The sequence below is a fragment of the Seriola lalandi genome, unplaced genomic scaffold (assembly GCF_002814215.2).
Source record: "Seriola lalandi dorsalis isolate HSWRI2012SDOR001 ecotype SW California unplaced genomic scaffold, Sedor1 jcf7180002054907, whole genome shotgun sequence".
In the NCBI taxonomy this organism is placed as follows: domain Eukaryota; kingdom Metazoa; phylum Chordata; class Actinopteri; order Carangiformes; family Carangidae; genus Seriola; species Seriola lalandi.
Window position 1 is genome coordinate 837,977 of NW_019525459.1, and position 18,194 is coordinate 856,170.

At 43.2% G+C, this 18,194-nt stretch overlaps 1 protein-coding gene across 1 annotated transcript; it reads right to left on the minus strand.

Annotated features, from left to right (window-relative positions):
- Positions 1-103: 103 nt before the first annotated feature.
- Positions 104-17,795, minus strand: LOC111673004 (protein ELFN1-like). The gene is made up of 5 exons (XM_023430615.2): positions 17,620-17,795; positions 9,102-9,862; positions 8,858-9,011; positions 7,270-7,436; positions 104-5,919 (listed from the first exon to the last, which is right to left on the minus strand). Exons 2-5 carry the CDS (start codon positions 9,383-9,385, stop codon positions 3,807-3,809), a joined length of 2,718 nt encoding a protein of 905 aa, XP_023286383.1. The 5' UTR covers positions 9,386-9,862; positions 17,620-17,795; the 3' UTR covers positions 104-3,806.
- Between the last annotated feature and the right edge of the window lie 399 nt (positions 17,796-18,194).

The window sequence follows — 18,194 nt, forward strand, 5'->3', positions numbered from 1 at the left end:
CGATTTACTGAAGCAAAAGTAATCGGCCGTCTTTGAGATGTGAAATGAAGGTCCTGAGTGTGTTCAGAACGTCTGGCATACATACGGTTTCTCCAGGAAAGGAGACGGTGAAAGAAAGGCTATTTTATTGTGCTCATTTAAACTTTTTTGACAAGAAAATAAAGAAAGCCTCTGAGAAATCCTATGGCAGAGCGTTCTCACTTTCTCTCTCTCTTTCTCTCTCTCTCGCTCTCTCTCTCTCTCTCTCTCTCTCTCTCTCTCTCTCTCTCTCTCTCTCTCTCTTGCTCTCTCACTCCTGAGTCATTCACCAGAAGAATGTAACACAAGCTTCCACTGAGGATTTCCTTGCAGCATGCTCCATTGTCATTTCTGTCTGCTGTCAGAAGGACCTCTTATTTGTTTCCACTTTCTAGGCATTGATGTTTCAAAAACACAGTTTCTCTTCATCACGCTTCAAAGAGCAGCAGCGCTGGTGGGGTCACCGCCGTCGACTGGACGCCTTGACCGCCGGCTCGTTGTCGTCTGATTCTAGACGAGCTCTGCTACTCTCTGACACGTGATGAATTCAGGCCATTATTGTTCATAAACAGAAAGGGAAAAAAAACAAAAAAAAAAAAAACAAAAACAGTAGTTTAATACATCGCTACATTGATATTACTGTTACTCAAAGAATGCTCAAGTGAGGCTTAAGAATCAAGCAATTACAAAATTGCAGTCAGGAAAGTATAAGTTAAGAAACAAGGATTTTTTTTTTTTTTTTTTTGGATTTTTCAAAGCAATGCTAAAGTTAAAAAGATTAAAGAAAATCAAATGTTTTAAGGCTGTTGTTTAGTTAAAGCCACAATCTGGGACGTGTGATGCAGAAACAACCGCGGCTCATCAGTTTCCTTTTGGATCAGAGCTGTTTGCTGCAGAAGCAGAGGATTCATGTCGTAGCTGCTGCAGTAAGAGGGGAGGGAAAATAACTTGCCTTTTTATTTATTCTTTTGTTAATCACACAATTCAATGTGCTTTTTCAGTGCTACGAACAGCTGTGGTGATTTCACTAACCCACGATTATGGCTTTAACTGGGCTTAATGACTTGAGCATTCTGAACTCATTATAGCAGAGAAAAAATATTTTATACAGTGTTTCCATTCACCAATAAACTTTATCATTGTTTGCCAGCTTCTGTTGTTTCTATTGTGTAGTTTTTCAGTGCTGTCTCTAGGTTGGAGTCAATTCTGTTTCAATTCAGAAAGCGAGGTGGGGGCGCGATTCCGTCAGTCAGGTGTTTGTTATTACGAATTATCTGTCAGTACTGCGAACACTACGAGCTCGTTACACTCAAAAATCCACTGAATTGAAATGTTCTTGACTCCAATCCCTTCGGTCACAGTCTTCTTAAATGAGTTGTTGTAGCACAGTTCTGTATAGAATAAACAGCAGTATTTTTGTCGTCACATTTTCCTCTTTTTCAGCCTCCAGTTGTTTAGATCCTGCAGATATTGCAGATATACATGAAGTCTCTTCTTTTTTTTTCTTTTTTTTCACCACACAAGTGATACGAATTACATTACTATAACACTTCTTATACCAAGAGCTTTTTCAGTTTTGAAAACCTTTGATAAGGCAGAACCCCATCATTGTATTACTTCAATAGCCGTCTGCAGCTGCAATTTTGGGCTTCTTGTCGACAACATTTGGTTCAGTTGGTGACACAAACTGGTGAGAGAAGTTGTCCATGAGAAAAATTTGGTCAGATTTTTTAGTTGTTTGTTGGTTTTTTTTTTTTTTAGAAAGCCAAGTATTCCTTATTTATCTCCAATACTGAAACACAAGTGGCCATCTGATGAAAGTTTTCTGCCAGACAGATGAAGACACTGTTTTTTGAATACAGCTCATATATCAGAAACAGAAAAACCAGCTGCTAAAACAGTATTGATTTCTCAGAGAATACATTCATCTGTGTGTGGTTGGAGTTGTGTGTGTGTGTGTGTGTGTGCATGAGTACACTTGGATGCGCGTGTATACATGTGCTAAAGTAGCAACTGTAAGGGTGATGGTGGGTAAATAGTCAGGTCAGGGGGCCAGGTCAGGGGTTTTTATAAGGGTCAATTTACTACCACAGTACTTTGGTCTTTAGAAATGATTGGAGGATAGAAATGGGGAGCAGTGAGCCAATGGTGGTGGATCGTTTTTGTGCAAATCGTTTGTTCTGTTTGGCAAACTGATGTGTATCAATGTGAAGGAGGAAGAGGTCTGTAAATAGTAGTATTTAAAATCTTTTCAAATACTTCTTTGTGATTTATCAAGTTGGCACAGTGGAACCAGAGGAATCCAAAACGTAAAAAGTAAAAACTTGGGAGATAGGTGGAGAAAGAGGGGGGAGGGGTGGGGGGTGAATTGTTGATGAAACACAGTGGAGCTACAGTGTATCGGGAAGGAAGCTGAGAGTTTTAGGTCTTTTCCTAAGAGTCGTTTTTTGATTTTGAACAGTGCAGATATGTTTCCCCTGTGGGAATTGAAGACATTCATTTGAAGATTAGAATTTTTTTTTAGTTCGATTTCAAAATCAAAAACGTACCGTTGTAAGTGAGCAGGTAGGTAACTAACTTGGGATTCTGGTTTCTGAAAAGTCTGAAAGATTTCAAAACCATGTTGTACAAACAAAACAGTCACCTCTGTTGCAAATATAGAACTTCATCTCTCTCGTCTGTACAGCGTTCCCTCTTTAAGGAGGATGAGGAGCAGGTGTAGCAAGGGTTTCTCCAAGAGAAATGACGGGTTTGTTTCTGGCTCAGCAGAGAGCACAGTCCTCTTGGTAGAAAAGAAGAACTCAAATGTCTTGTCCATCGTACTGTTTGTCTCTGTTGGTGTGCACCTCTCAGCTGAGAGGCCGAAAACAGTCAAAACACAGTCACACGACAGAGCCATGCCATATTCAAATAATAGAATATTAATGATGAGGATCATAGGAATAATAAGAAGACCAGTAATGATAATAAGAATAATTAATAGTAATAACAACATATCATTCTAGGTTTTTTAAATTCTGTATATAAAAACAGTGGCGAGGAGATGTTGGTACACAGTAGGGCTCTACTATCCCCTTGGTTGATTTGGCACATTATACTCACTCTCTGGTGAGAGCTACCTACTCATTCTCAGCACAGTTAAATATTTCTGTTGCCTGGCGACCCATCCAGAATTTCTCATTTGGATGTTTTAAATCTCCCCGATGGCGGCAGATCTTTCAAGATGTCTGCTCTCGGGGCCGCATCGCAGGACGCGATGCAAAAACCAACCTCCCCCTGCGACACAAAGCATCCTGATCAATCCGCAGACGTAATGAGAATCGGCGCGGTTAACATGCCGTGGTCGGGACTGATGAATGTCAGATCAAACGCGTAGCCAGGCTGTTCGGGATGGGTTGCCCGGCAACATTTAAGGTTTCTGTTCTTAATGTTGATTCTTTTTTTTTTTTCTCTTCATTCAAAACTTAGTACAAATAGCTACATAAGTCTGAGCTATAATTTTTCATTACATTACAAAAAGTAATTCAGTCTCTCTATAAGTTATGATTTTTGTTGTTCAATATAATATATTAGTTTGGTCCTCCTTTATGTTCTCAGAAGAAAAGGCTTAGTTTGTGTAAAGTGTGAGTGTTGTGTGTGTAGTTTGAGTCTGTAGATCCTGTAAGTTGTGTGTGTTTATGTGTATTTACAGGTCTTGTTTTGTATCAGTGTGTGTGTCTGCATCAATATGTTATGGGTGCAGTGCTATTTTTCCATCTTCAAAGTGTTTGGGGTTTCCGGGCGTGGGTTCAGGCCTTCTGCTGGGCAGACACGCCCTTCCAGTAGTCCAGTATGTCGTGAAGATCCTCATCCTTGGCAAACTGAACTTTTCGCCTCAGAGCATGTCCGGCTGCCACATATCCTTCGTCCTCCATTGACGCCTGCCGGTGCCTCTTACGGTGCAGTTTGAACCTCTCCCACAAGCCCAGGGTCGGGGTGCACAGGAGCCCTTCCTCCTCCTCGTCTTCCTCGGGGCTGGAGCAGTAGCTGAGGTTGTGGTACTGGGGTGAGAGTGGGTAGTGAGGCGAGAGCTGGGAGTAGGCCAGCTCTCTCTGCTTGGCCTGCCTGCTGAGGGTGAGGGGGTCTAACACGGAGGGCTTACGGCCCCCTGGGTGGTGGTGGAGCTCCTGCAAAATCTGAGGGTGGTGCTGCAGCTCCTGGAGGTGCTGCTGGGAGCCGGGGTAGGAGTGGCGGTGTTCGTTGTACTGGCGGATTCTCTGGGCTTCTGCTCGTAAGATAGCCGCTGCCGGGGTGACTGTACGGATGGCCTCTCCTCCCCCACCTCCCCTCTCTCCTCTCTCTCCTCTCTCTCCTCTCTCTCCGGGTGAGGTCCTCTCGATGTAGCGCGTCTCTGACGAGTGGTAACCTCCCTCTGAGCGGAAGGAGCGTGGGCTGCGGGCAGAGCCAGGAGAAGAGGACGTGCTGGGCCTTTTGGAGGTTGGCGGAGCCTCCATGCTGTGATGCCGCTGCAGAGAATGATGGTAGCTTCTCCCCCGCTCTTCTCTTCCTCCTCTCCCTCCTTTATACACGGGGGAGAGGAACTCACTACCTCTCTCTCCTCGCTCTCCTTGCTCTGAGAGAAGCACCAGCTGTGGCTCTGCAGTGGAAACAGCTCCTCCGCCTGCAGAAGAAGGAGATTTGATCCCCTGCTGAAAGGAGGTCGACTCAGATTTGAGAGCATCTATACAGTTGTTGATGATCTGGTTAACTTTATCGACTTCTTTCGCAATCGTAGAGATCTCCGCTACAGAGCCCTGGGGATTTGCTTGTGGTGACATTTCCCTCTCTCTCTCTCGCTCTCTCTCCCTCTCTATTCCAGAGCCTCTGACCTCCATGTAGTTAAGTTTAGCAGGCTTGTGGGCTGGTGTTTCTATCACCTCCTGCAGCTTGTATGGATCAATCTCACCACCCTGAGGCAGGTAGGGCATTCTGGACAGACTGTCCCCAGCAGCAAGCTTCTGGGACACAGATCCTCCACTCCCGCCCTCTATATCCCCTTCTCCACCGTACTTGAGCTCTATCAGAGTCCTCTGGATCCTGCTCATCTTCCTCTCCTTCTCCTCCATGATCCTCTTCTTCCTCAGGCAGTGGACAACGAGGCCAAGGAAGAGCAGCATGCCAAACAAGCAGCCCAAAATAGTCATGATGTAGTGAGTGGCTGATGACTGATTGGCGATCCTCTCAGCCCCCGCCCGACGGCCGGTGGAGATGGTCAGGCAGGTGTGGTTGAAGCGCAGGGAGTTCCGTATAGAGGCCACACAGTACGTGTAGTCAGTGTTAGGTTTTAAGTTCTTGAGCTCGATATCTTCTCTTTGACTTTTCAGATTCTGGATATCGGTGAAAAAGCTGTTGTTATAAAGCACCAGGATGTACATTTTCCTGTACGGATGAGGGATCTGAACTGTTATCACAGCGCTTGAATGTAGCACCTGCTTTAGCGTCATGAGCGGACTGGTGTCGGAGAAAATGGGACTCAAGCTGATGACCTCGTCGGGAGGCGTCCCAGAAGCACAATCATCCAATCCGCAGGGAGAGGCAGAATCCGGGGACATGGTGGTGGAGTCGGCCGAGCTTATGGCATAGAAAGGTGTCACGCTGCTGCCGTCCTCCGTGCAGACAATACTGAGCACGTGCAGAGCGGTGCGTTGGGTAGCCATGCGGGGGTTCTGGCTCAGGAGGTTGAAGCCAGAGAATCCAACAGGGGAGTCGCACACCATCCTCTCACTGGTCCTGTTGGGGAAGGCTGAGAGCCAGTGCAGGAAACCCAGAAGCTCGCAAGAGCAGTTGAAGGGGTTGGTGTAAAGTTCACAGGTCGTCAGCTTAGAGAGTCCAGAGAACAAACTGCCGTCCAGCACCTGGATCCTGAGGGAGACACAAAGGGAAAAATCACATAGTTTAATACACAACCATGTGACATGTTAAACCAGCGATGCCCTTTTCTTTATCCCATACTTCCTTCTTCCTTATCAAAAAAAACCCCACACCGACAGTTGGAGATACAGGTGTGTTAATGCTAGCACCGGCTAATATAACCATGAGCAGAGATGAAATCACTTCTTTCTAACTCCACACCCACATTTTTTTTTTTTTTTTTTTTTTTTTAATTTTCAAAGTTGTTCAGCAGAAGTCTTCAGCCTTGACACAGACTTTGATGAAATGATTTGCGGTAACTTCTCAGCCTTCAGGCAGAAGGCACAAAACCTTTATACAACTTTCTTTCACATATGCAGTAGCTCTCCCCAAGACCTGTAAATAGACTTTGGTGTGTTACACCGGTGCACTTCCCCCCCTTCACATGCATTTGTTGTGCTCAGTCTTCCTATTGACTTCAGTTTATGGTCTTAACAATCTCCTAAATTACTTTTCTGCGAGCCCCAAAGAACAGTTCAACTTGCTCCACTCAGCTGTTGCATTTGTGTGATGTGATCAATACCAATTACACCACCAGTAAGAACAAGACCATTATGTCCAGTAGGGATCTCGACTTTAATTGAAACCATGGCCTGTTGCGGCATTGCATCATGATCTACTGAGAATCCTGGCAGTGTCTCTGCATCTTCTGCAGTGCGTTTTTCTTCCCTGTAAGTTTGCCCAACACAAGCTCAAATTGGAGAATTTAGAAAGCAGCCCTTGATCTTTGATTTCCGGCTTGACATTTAAGATTAATGTTTCGGGTGTGTTTAAGAAATGTGTACTCTTGTTATCTAACTCCAGTGCAGCTGTTTGCCTCATGAACCCAGAAAGACGAGTCAGATTGCAAGTGGCAGTTTGTTCGGTTTTTACGTTGGATTCCCCCTTTTAACATCATGTCACGATTAAACAACAGCAGCAGCAGCAGCAACAACAAAAAAGGTACAGTTTCAGGCTGCAATCATTATAATCAATTAATCATTAAATTGTTTACTCTATTAAATGTCAGAACGCAGTTTAAAAAGTTAATTAAAATTTCCCGGAGCCTGAAGTAGCATTTTTAGATGGCTTGTTTTGTCCAAATAACAGTTTAAAAACCCAAATAAATTCAATTTTCTATGATCAAAAATGCAAATCCCCACATTTAAGGAGATTTATTCATTTATCCAGACTTTTTTTTTTTATATAATTGACTTAAAATTGCTGTAAGAAAATGAATTTTCTTTTTAATCAACTAATCACTTCAGCATTACCACAGGGTTTCTTTTTCTTTCTCATTACTTTTTTATTTCACCTATTTACCTGTTCATGGAGAGATCAATATTCTCTATGTTTGGACACTCCCAGAAGGTGTTGGGTGTAACAGTCTCGATGAGGTTGGCTTGAAGGTAGAGATACTGCAGCTTGCCCAGGCCTCGAAGCATCCCCTCTGTCAGGTTCCTCAATTTGTTAAAGCCCATCTGGAGAACCTGGGGAGACAAAGACAAGTGGGATTATTCTAATCTTTGAAGAGCCGGTCGGCGCCAGGCATCACTCACTACAAGCTGGAAAACATACAGAACAAACAGACGACGGTTCAGTACAATTCTTGTTTCACATGCTGATCTAAGCCTCTGTGCTGTTCTGAATTTACTCAGATCTGTCTTGTTCACATTTTACCTCCTGGCTCAGCTCCAGCAGCTGGGGTAGATGTGTGAGCATGCCAGTTCATTATGGCTGCGTTCAGCTAAGTTTGGCCAAACACTTTTGCCTGAATGTTTCTGGAAGCAGTAATGAGCAGGTGTTGTCTTTTCTTGTGTGACTGTGTCCATCTGTGTGTGTAGTGGTGGACAAATTTAGGTCTTTAGTAGCACAATGGAAGTCTTTCATTCAAAATCTACTTTTTGTACGTTTTGTTTGAGTGTAGAAGTAAAATGTAAAATATAGTCATGATGCAGAATGGCCCCTTAAACATGTTTTTCTATAAACCTCTCTTTGTGTCAGTTATAAAAATTAAATATCGTTTAAATAAAATTCTGTCAAAAATGATCAAAATTATGATTTGAAGGAGTAAATATCTCATTAAATAATAAGTGAATATGATTACAAATCTTACCTGGTATTTTATGCTAAGCTACTTTTTGATTCTTGGTGCAGCAGTTACATTTTGGTCTGTAGCAAAGAGGGTATTGAGGTTTAATACCCAGCGTTAATTATGTATTATGTAATTGGATTATTAGCCTGCTGATGCATTCAGGTGTAAGCAGCGTTTGAATATTTCAGCCGGTTAAAATCATGCTAGCTTTACCAACTTTATATATTTTCAGGGATTTTAATATGTCAGAATTCATCATATTTTATGCGTCCGCACCAACGCCTCGAGGGAATTTCCTTGGTGGTCAAAGGTCAAGGTCACTGTGACCACACAAAACACGTTTTAGGCCATAACTCACAGATTAATATGCTAATTAATTTAACACAAATATCTAAAAGGATAAAATGATGAAGTGATGATATACTATATCCAAAAGGTCAAAGGTCGACTTCACTGTGACATAATGTTCTGCAAAAACATTTCTGGCCATTATCCAACGCTGTAGCTTAGGAAGCAGAAGATTGAGATCATATTTCCTGCAACTTGGCTGGTTGGCAGAGGCACACAACCGTGAGCCGGTCATTCTAGTTTGTTTGTAAAACATTAGCTACACTGGTGTAAGAAATCTGGTGGTGTAAAAAGGAAAATATTTCCCCCTGAAATGCAGTGAAGTAGAGGAGTGAGGTAGTTTAAAATACTTGAAAAACTTCCTCTGTTGTTTTCATGTGCATTAACAAGTGCATCCAAGAGCATACATCTGTATGGATGCAAATATTTATTCCACAAGTGTGTGACTGTAAATTTATCATCACTCACCTGCAGGTTGAATTGTGCTGAGAATGCTCCGTCTTCCACATAGCTGATATCGTTCTTGGTGAGGTTCAGATAGGTCAGGTTGCCAAAGCGACTGAGCGAAGAATAATGGACCGACCGTATCTTGTTCTCATTCAGCCTCAGGTCCACAATGGTGCTGTTGAGAGAAGTGTGAGGGCTGTAGACGTTCGGCAAAGAGGCAGAAATAATGTATAGAAAAACCTGCTCTCGATACGAGTTCTCTTACCTGTTAATGTGGGCAGGGATGGCCTCGTAAGGCGGCTGGTTCATACTGCAGATAGCCAGCCACACAAAGCCCTTCTCCCCCTCGATAAGCCAACAGTCAGCTGTAACCATTGGCAACCGCATTATGGACAGCAGGGTGAGCCAACAGAGGAAGGAGCTGGCGCTGGACAGGACCGCCGATGAAGAACCTCCAGTCACGTTATGTCTCTGCCGTCCTGTCCTCTGGGCCATTTGGGATGTTGTTGCAATATCCATTGGAGAAAGCCGTGCAGAGGTGCTTGCCATCTAACATTTATTCAAGCAGGCTGCCGCCATTTGAAAGGATATAAGGGCTTTGTTTTTGTATACTAATATCTCTGCGTATGGTGACTTGTTGTTGCCTTTTTACTTCAGATTTGTGTCTGTTCTGCTTCCGGTGTGGTCACAGTGTGACAAATGTTCCTTCTCCTCAGCTTCTCTGGTACTGCAAATTTAAACTGTTAAACTCTTATTAGAAATGGATTTATTAAAGTAGAAATGAGTGCAGGGATGGGGCTGTATCACTTCATTGGCAGTATGTGTGTCTAGGTAAACTGTATCAGTTGTTTAATTAGGGGGTCACATTTGATTTGTTATGTATTAATTGGCAAGTGGAGGTCATCTTGGTGCCAGATTGGCTGGTACTCATGTCCTCTGTGGCCATCTGCATCTCTGATTGGACAAGCACCTCTTTTCTTTCTTCCTCATTGCCCACTGGTCTGCACTTGGTGTGAGAACTCGTCCCTGGAGGCGGAGAGAGATGGGAGGGGGGTGTTAGAAAAGACCCGCTAATGAAACACAGTGGTTTGGTGAGATACCAACAAACACAACCCTGTTACCAGCTTGATGAGATAGAGGTAGATGAGAGACGTAGTTGTTTCCTCCTATATAAAAAGCCTGACGTGCATACACACACACACACACACACACACGCGCGCGCGCACACACACACACACAATTTATGCATGCACACACACATTTCCTTTTTGACACGTCCAATTATTGCACACATTGGTGCAGTGCACAACAAGCACATGCAGATCTTTAAAATACACACAGCTTGTTGTTGTGGGCACACACACACACACACACACACACACACACACACACACATTTTCTGCCACACCATTAGCCTTGGGCCCTTGATAGGCCTGGGCTAAGAATGGCCATGGCTCTGATACTGTATCTAATTAATTAATCTGCTCTAAATAAAACACTTCCTGCGAAAAACAGCTGATGTCTGATGGAGCAGGAGAGACAGAGGCATGTGGGGAAATGAAAGAGGCTCGCAAAGTGCTGTGGAGTGGTGAAGAGGAGGAAAAAGTGGGCGCAAGAGAGCAGTGAGCAAAGATGTTTGGGGGAGGGGAGAGAGATGGCGAGATGGGAGCAAAGAGTGAGGCAGAGGGTGGGGATGAAACGGCAGGAAGAGAAAGAGGCAGTGATTCTGTGAGGAAAAAAAGGAGGCTGGGAAGCGAGGGATGTAGAGTGGCTCTCTGTCTGGGGAATTTGCGAGAATAGCGGCTCTCTCTTCTCTTTGAGAGCCTTTTTCTCCGCTGTGAGAGCAACAAACAGGATGTGACATCACTGGGGCGATGGTGAAGGAGTGAGAAGGAGCAAGAGGTCCAGCGTTCCTCACTAGAATCTCTTGGCTGCTGTTCCCTCCTTATTGATTACAGATGAATGGCGAGGCGAAGAGGTGCTGATGTGTCACCTCTAATCTAAGATGGAGGGTAAACGAGGGCAATGCCTCTCGAGAGTGGGACAAAGCTTGTCTGGCGTCACGTCCTGGCTATAGCCACAGTTCACTGTCTCTCAATGAAGGTCAGCTTCATCTTTTAAAAGCATTTAAAATATTTTGTAAATTTCATGATTTTAACAACAATTCATTAGTTTGCTTTAAAAAAAAGTACTACAATTCCCATAAAGTTTGTCCAGCATTTTAGCACATGTAATACATCTAGCTTAGTCATCCATCAATATTCTCTTATGTCATCTATCCTGCTTCCTAGCTGCTTCTCTGCTGCTTCAATAAAGGAGGATGGATTAATACGAAAAGTATCAAGGCTACTAATACCAAATCTTAATTTGAGTATCAATATGAGATCAATGCCAAAACTAAACAAAAAAAAGAGTGCAAGATTATGTTCTAGGATTGTTTTATTAATGTTTTATTTGCTACAAATATCAGCAGGATTTTGAAAGTTGTTTTTTTTCTTCTCTAACAAAATCCAAAAGTTCCAGTTTCTTCTCGGCTCTTTATATAAACATCACAAATGTTTTGTGGCATATGTGAGTGTTTGGGGTGTGTACACACATGCAGAGGCTGTTCCAGCCAGTCAGCACAATCTATAATTGATGGTGAGACTTCCTCCCACATAGCATGAGACAAACTACCCGGTTAGGCCACTAGAGGAAGGCCAGGAACTGCTGCCAGCTACACACACATGCACAGGAAATGTCCGTTTTGCTGACCAAGGGTTAAGCTCGGGTAAACAAACTGTTGAGAACAGAGAGGATGGGGATGTAGCGAGGATGCAGATCAGGCGGGGTGAGCCAACAGTATAATTAACGTCCAGAGATGGCTGATTTCTGCCTGGCTCTTTTTTGTACAGAGGTAAGTGATGTCAGCTGAAGGGCCAGAAGACAGAAGAGGAGTGCGGAGCAGCGGAGGCCAGGGAGAGATACAGTAACAGTTATGACTCGCACTTGACCTCTTTTTGTAGTAAATACACTTGTAGTAACTAACGTGATATGCGTAGAAAGAACTGTTAAGAGTCTGTCGACCTCTTTTCCATTTTGCATCATTCATCGCCTTCTTCCCTGACTGCAGTTGCACTCTCTGTGCGTACTCGCGTACTCACACACAGACGCATTCACACACAGACGCATACACACACACACACACACACACACACACACACACACACAGACACACACACACACGCACTGAGAACAGCCACGTGGAATATTCCAGCACTCAGCATCATGACCTGCTCGCTTTCCAGGCATGTCACACTCAAAGATTTATAGGGTACAAACCTTCATATGGAGGAAGACTGAGGTAGACTCTAACCTTGCGTTACTGAGAGGGTGACGTTTATGGCGTCAAGGTCGCGGCACTCTCAATATATTGTGTAGATGTACACATTTATGAGAAAAGTATGTATGGGGGAAAAAAACTGGGCTTGCGGTACACTGACACACACACACACACGTGCGCACAGCAGTGTGTCACCTTTCTCACACAGCCTGCCAAACAACAGGGAACTGAGCCTCACTGTTTTCCTGCAGAACATCCCAATTTTGTAAAACACATTTACACACGTACACAAAGTCTAAAGCGGCCAAATCTGCCGTTAACAAGACAAAACAACAAAGTCCAGCGTCATTCGACCTAATGAATCTATATCTCAAAACCTACCTGACTGAGAATTTTCATACACACTCATTTATCATAATCTCGGCAGAGCCAGCAGCTTGTCACAGAGAAATGAACGGCAACAAATTAGGGCAGTTAGCAAAAGAATATTTTAAACACAAACTGAAAGGCTGAAGCTTCCACAACAGGAAACGACATCTTTATTGTGTTTCCGATGCTCGGCTCTCCTCTCAGACCTCTCTGTGTCATAGACGGATCCGACAACTAAACAGATCTACAGCATGAGTCAGAGAGGTCTGAGAGGAGAGCCCAGCTTCAAAAATACAATAAAGATGTTGTTTCCTGTTGAGGAGGTTTAAAGCTTTTTCTTTCCACCTTTGCCAAGAAGGCTACATTTTCAGTCCAGTTTGTCTGATACTTCACAGAATACAAGTGACATCTGGTTGAAGGTTAGGCGTTGTTTGTGTGTGTTTGTGTGTTTGTGTGTGTGTGTGTGTGTGTGTGTGTGTGTGTTAGTGAGATGTTCTTTTATTAATATACAACATTACATACGAACATTAGAGGATTGTGCAGCTTTGGTTAAGTTATGCACCCCCTACATTTTAATGTTGTGAGGTTTAGTTTCAAATGTTTTCTTAATAACTGGCCTCATTTGCTGCTGTTCATTTGTCTGACAAGCAGTCGATATCAGTAAAAGTCAATAATTTAATCAATAATTCATACCTCCTCATGTCAAAACCTGAATCTAAATTCAGATCCCTTTAAGGGAATGGTTAGACCGAAGTGTTAAAATGACAAGCTGTGGTTTTTACATGAGCTCTCAGTTGTGAAAAAGCCCGGCACATAGATCCCTGTGAAACCGCACATTTTTTTTTTTTTTTTACACTTTGGTTTTTGAACCGACTAAACAAACTACTGTAGATATGACATATAGTTAGAGTGTCGGCGTGTTCCCTGCTTCCAGTCTTTTTGCTAAGCTAAACCAACTGACTCTTTACTTTCATTTAATTCTCAGAAAGAAAGCAAATAAGTATGTATTTCAAAAACTGTTATCTAAGCCTTTAAAAACAACTGCTACATATCACAACCACAAGCCAGTAAACTGTTCAGTCTTTAGATTATTTATTCCACTTCATTTGGAGGTAAAACTGAAAATTACAGTGCGCCTGAACTGTCGCTAATAATCCCTCATTACACGGGAAATCGGTGTGTGCTTAGCTACAGTAATTACAGTAGTTGAAAGTTGAACCAGGAAGTAAAAAACCTGTGATGTTTGTAATGGACAGACTGGGTCATAATTTTACCTCTCGCTTTTTTTGTTTAAAACTCATGTGTCCTTCCAAACTGGTTTCTTGCTGCTGCCATCCCAGATCCTTCAACACTGAAATAGATTTTTGTCCCTGCGTTGTCATAAATAACAACTGCACACACACACACACACACACACACACACACACACACACCCACACCCCACACCCAACACCCCACTATACCTTTATTTCCCCCGTGTGACTGATGAACAGCACTTAGGAGAGTGGTTATAGTCCTGCACAGAAATATGAGTGCATTAATGACAGGCACACATTAATATACACACATACATGCACAAAGAACCAGACACACACACACACACACACTGATCCCCACCTCACTGCGTGGTTGAACATCACACACTCTGCCAGTACAGCAGCACGCAGCAAAAAGCCATCAACAGAAAACTGATGATGAAGGTGAAGATAAGCAGGAAAGCCAATGAGCAATGAAGGCTGTTTAAAGTTATAATTTTTAAAACTTGCATGAAATCAAACTCCATTCGTCATTCAATGTGTTTATATTCTGTAATGACCTTTTCTATAGAGTAGTTTCTATTTGTAGTAGTAGTCTGCCATTCCCACGTTGAATTCAAACACAAGAAGTGAAGCCTGCATCTAATCCAACACAATTTTATCTCACTGATATAAGCCTCACTGTTTAATGTTCAGTGTCTTTACACCTTGTCAGGTGTATTACAGCGAATGCAAACCCAACAGTTCTTACTGCTGCTTTACTAAAAAAGCTGTTTTCTTATTGTGAAGCATCCAGGAAATACGATGTGTATGTCATCAGGGTTCACGTGATTTTTCATCAAAAGTGCTTCTACATAACAAGATATTGGCATATTTTGCATTTTTCCGTTATCAGATCACTTTTCGGGAGTAATGGAAGAAAAGAGAGCAGCTTGAAGAGCTGCAGGCAACAGGCTGTCCACCTCCAACTCCTCCGCTGGGTAACCAACTTCTTTCACTGTACCCTGCTGTTGTGAGGAAAACTACCTGCGTCATACGCAGCATGACCTCAGATCATGCTTGCAATTATTTTTGACTGAAATCTGTTTGTGTTGAGACATCAGACCGATACAGACAGCTAGCTAGCGTTAGCTCCCTGACAGGGACAGACTGAATGAAGTAGAATTCACACACTGTTCATTTCCACGGCCTCACATCTCATAGTCAGAGATAATATCTAAACACAAGCAGAGCTCGGATCAGTGTGCAATCTTTTTCCAGTCTATCCCTCTTGTAGATGTGATCTCTACATCGACTACGAGAACGCCAGAGTTAGCTGACCATCCTGAGTCATGATAGTCCTATAAATGAATCTGTGATCGGTGAATCTGTATGCACATGAGAGAGGAATAACCCAGTGTTGCCCAGGATGCATTTGCTTTCACACTACTAAAAGACTGTGGCCACATGTGGCCCAGACCTCCTCCGAATGTGGCCTGAGTGATTGGATCTCAAATGCGTCCTCAATGTGTCTCGCGAGCGTTCACACCTGTGCTTACAGCTGTCCACTTGTGATCGGATCCCCCGAGACAGTTGTTAATACCAGGTCTGAACAGAGCCTTTGTGAAAGTATCTTTTTTAACCCAAACCATGATGTTTTTTCCTCAACCCAACCAAGTAGCTTTGTAGCCTGAACTTAAACCAAACTGAGACTGAAATCTGAAAAGAAAGAAAGCTGTAAGTGGAAAGTCCTGAGGGCAAAATTCTCCCAACAGCGGTCCACATATAGACTGTAATAATTACGAGACTGTCGTATCATCACCATCATCTATGTTACTTTTTGACTTGAAATTAGCTTTTTGTGCATGTTGCACTACCTGAATTTCACACAGTACTAACTGAACAACTTCCAGACTGTAACCACTACCTGCACATAACATTTAACAGAGATCTACATGTTTACTGAGAAAAGGCGTGACTAAAAAGCTCAGTATTGGAATTTTGAGAATTGATATTGGATCATCCAAATAAAAATGATTGACGTGATTAATCTGAAAACATTTTCTTTTTCTTTTAAATCCAGCCTTTATAACATACAGAGCACTGAGGTCGCTACTGTAACTATTGTTGTGAGTTTCCACAATGTGGTTACTGACTGCAGCAGCACTGTGGGGGCTGTGACCAATTTGTATCAATGTTCATTAACTATACAAGACTGTGTCCTTGCAACGCTGGTCCACAGCTGTCAGTCAAAATGAAAAATGATGCATATAGCTACAACGTGATTTTACTTCACACCCTCGCACGACTTTCATGTTTTTCTCGCTGCTCACTGCAAAGTTCTCGATTTTTACTTTGGAGACACTCCCCCGCTGCTCTACAAACGCTGTCACATGCTTCTCTTAATGCTGTATGTTGATTTACACGGCTATTTCAGGATTGCTCTCAAATAATTTAGGTATTTATGTAACACAGAAATATGGACGTTAGTAGTGTACAGTTTTATTTTTTTTGTTGCCTCGAGCCCTGACAGAGATGTGCTAGACAGTCTTTATGATGCTTTGAGTTCATCGTGTAAATTTGTCTGCTTAAAGGCTTGAAAATTCAGAAACTCATTTCTCTGCTGGAGTTCAAAGCCTCCGCTGGAGCTGTGCGAGATGAATCCATGGGAGTTGTCATTGCTCTGAATAAGTTGGCTTTTTTTTTTTTTTTTTTGTGGGATGTTAGGCCTCTGTCTCTCAGTCTATCCGTCTATCTGTCCCCAGAACTTTCTCCTCTCTGTATTATTTATCAAAAACTTCATGTACAGTATGTAGCTGCCTTCTTGGTGTGGTCTCTGTTGCACATGTTCAAAAGGTGTAACCCGATTAAATATAGATTTAACTAAATAAGAAATAGTGAATTCCCCTCGCCTGTTTTTTTTTTTTTACTGTGAAGCTCATTGATTCCCCTGGACGTGCAGATGCCAAACAGTGGACGAGCTTGTGAAGAATTAATCTTTCCTCTGTGTCTTGGGACTTCACATCACACTGTATTACATAGTCTGTCCTCGGCAGTTACAAACTACTCGCCTCCTGGTGTATATGAACTCACACACAGGCCAAAACACACACACACACACACACACACACTTTACAAGGCACGAATGACACATGAAATTTGTGCAATCGATGAAAGTGAGTCATCTGGATTTGATTAGATTATGGGGTGAAACGAAGTGAGGGGGAAAGGAAGAAAGAGAAAAGAGGAGAGAAAAGAGGTACAGGAGTGAAAGAGAGTCGGATCAAAAAGCAGCTCGCTCCGAGGAAAAGTACGACTACATCTCTTCCTCACGACCGGGAGACACAGAGCGAGTGTGTGCGCGTCTGTCTTTCCTCCACACGATTCAACGACATGTAATTTGTTTTGACTCCCAGTCTCACCCATCTTCACCCCCTCCCCTGTTATCGGAGTGATTGACTTATGGAAATAAGGCTTCAACATCACACATCCCTGAAGGGGGGAAAGAAAGCCTATGTCTTTTTCCCCCCACTCTTCTCCGTCTTGGGGGCTTTAAAGGAGGGGGAGTGAGGGGGTGGTCGTGGTGGTGGTGGTGGAGTGAGGGGTGTGGGGGAGTTTGAGGGTTGAGCTGACGTCCAGACTCAGGGTGATGGACGTTTCTATAAGAGATATGGAAACACGGAGCGTGACGGACATTTCTATTATAGAAATATCCCACTGCCTGCTACCCAGCCTGTGGTGCCGAGAGAGAGAGAGAGAGAGAGAGAGAGAGAGAGAGACGCTCACTGCTGTGTTGTAGGGGATGGCAACTGAGACAAAGTGGGGAAAATAACAATACTATTGATACAAGCTCTTACTTTTCTCATCATGGTACAATTTTTGCGTCTCATCCGTCTCTGTCTCTTTGTCAGTGGCAGAGCATCCCTGTCTGTCTATCTCTGTCTCTGTCGTTGCAGTGTGGGGGTTATGCCAGAATAATAGGCACGGCTGATATAAATCTCCTCCGTCGGCCCTGCGGTGCTCCACTTGTCACTCCCCTGCAGAGAGAAGTGAACATGTGAGATGCCATGGATGATCCTCCGTGGCGAAGCATTGTATGGTTACGTAATGCGTTTAGTATTCAGAGAGGAGAAAAGAAGAAGATGAGAACGGGGAATGGAGGGAAAAAAATGGCATGCAGAGGTGGAAAGATTCAGAGCTACATTAAAAGGAAAGAAGCAAATCACAGCAAGAAGGAATAAGTCCTTGATTTTATTTTGTTATCTCTGACAAACAGGCTGAGATGTAAATCTTGCTTCTCATTGTCAAGTCCCCTAAAGCTAAAATAACATTAAAATGTGGCTGGAAGTATAGAGTGTTGTGTGTGCCAGAATCACTGTATATACCACACGTCCAGAACAGACACTAAAAAGACCTTGAGGAGAGATCGTTT

What these genes read in the sequence shown, in the direction of transcription:
- LOC111673004 (XM_023430615.2), bottom strand. Translation starts at nt 9,385, where the DNA reads ATGGCAAGCACCTCTGCACGGCTTTCTCCAATGGATATTGCAACAACA. An exon ending in CAGCACAATTCAACCTGCAG is followed by an intron (nt 7,437 to 8,857) that starts GTGAGTGATGAT and finishes TTGTCTCCCCAG; the next exon opens with GTTCTCCAGATGGGCTTTAA. An exon ending in ATTGATCTCTCCATGAACAG is followed by an intron (nt 5,920 to 7,269) that starts GTAAATAGGTGA and finishes TGTCTCCCTCAG; the next exon opens with GATCCAGGTGCTGGACGGCA.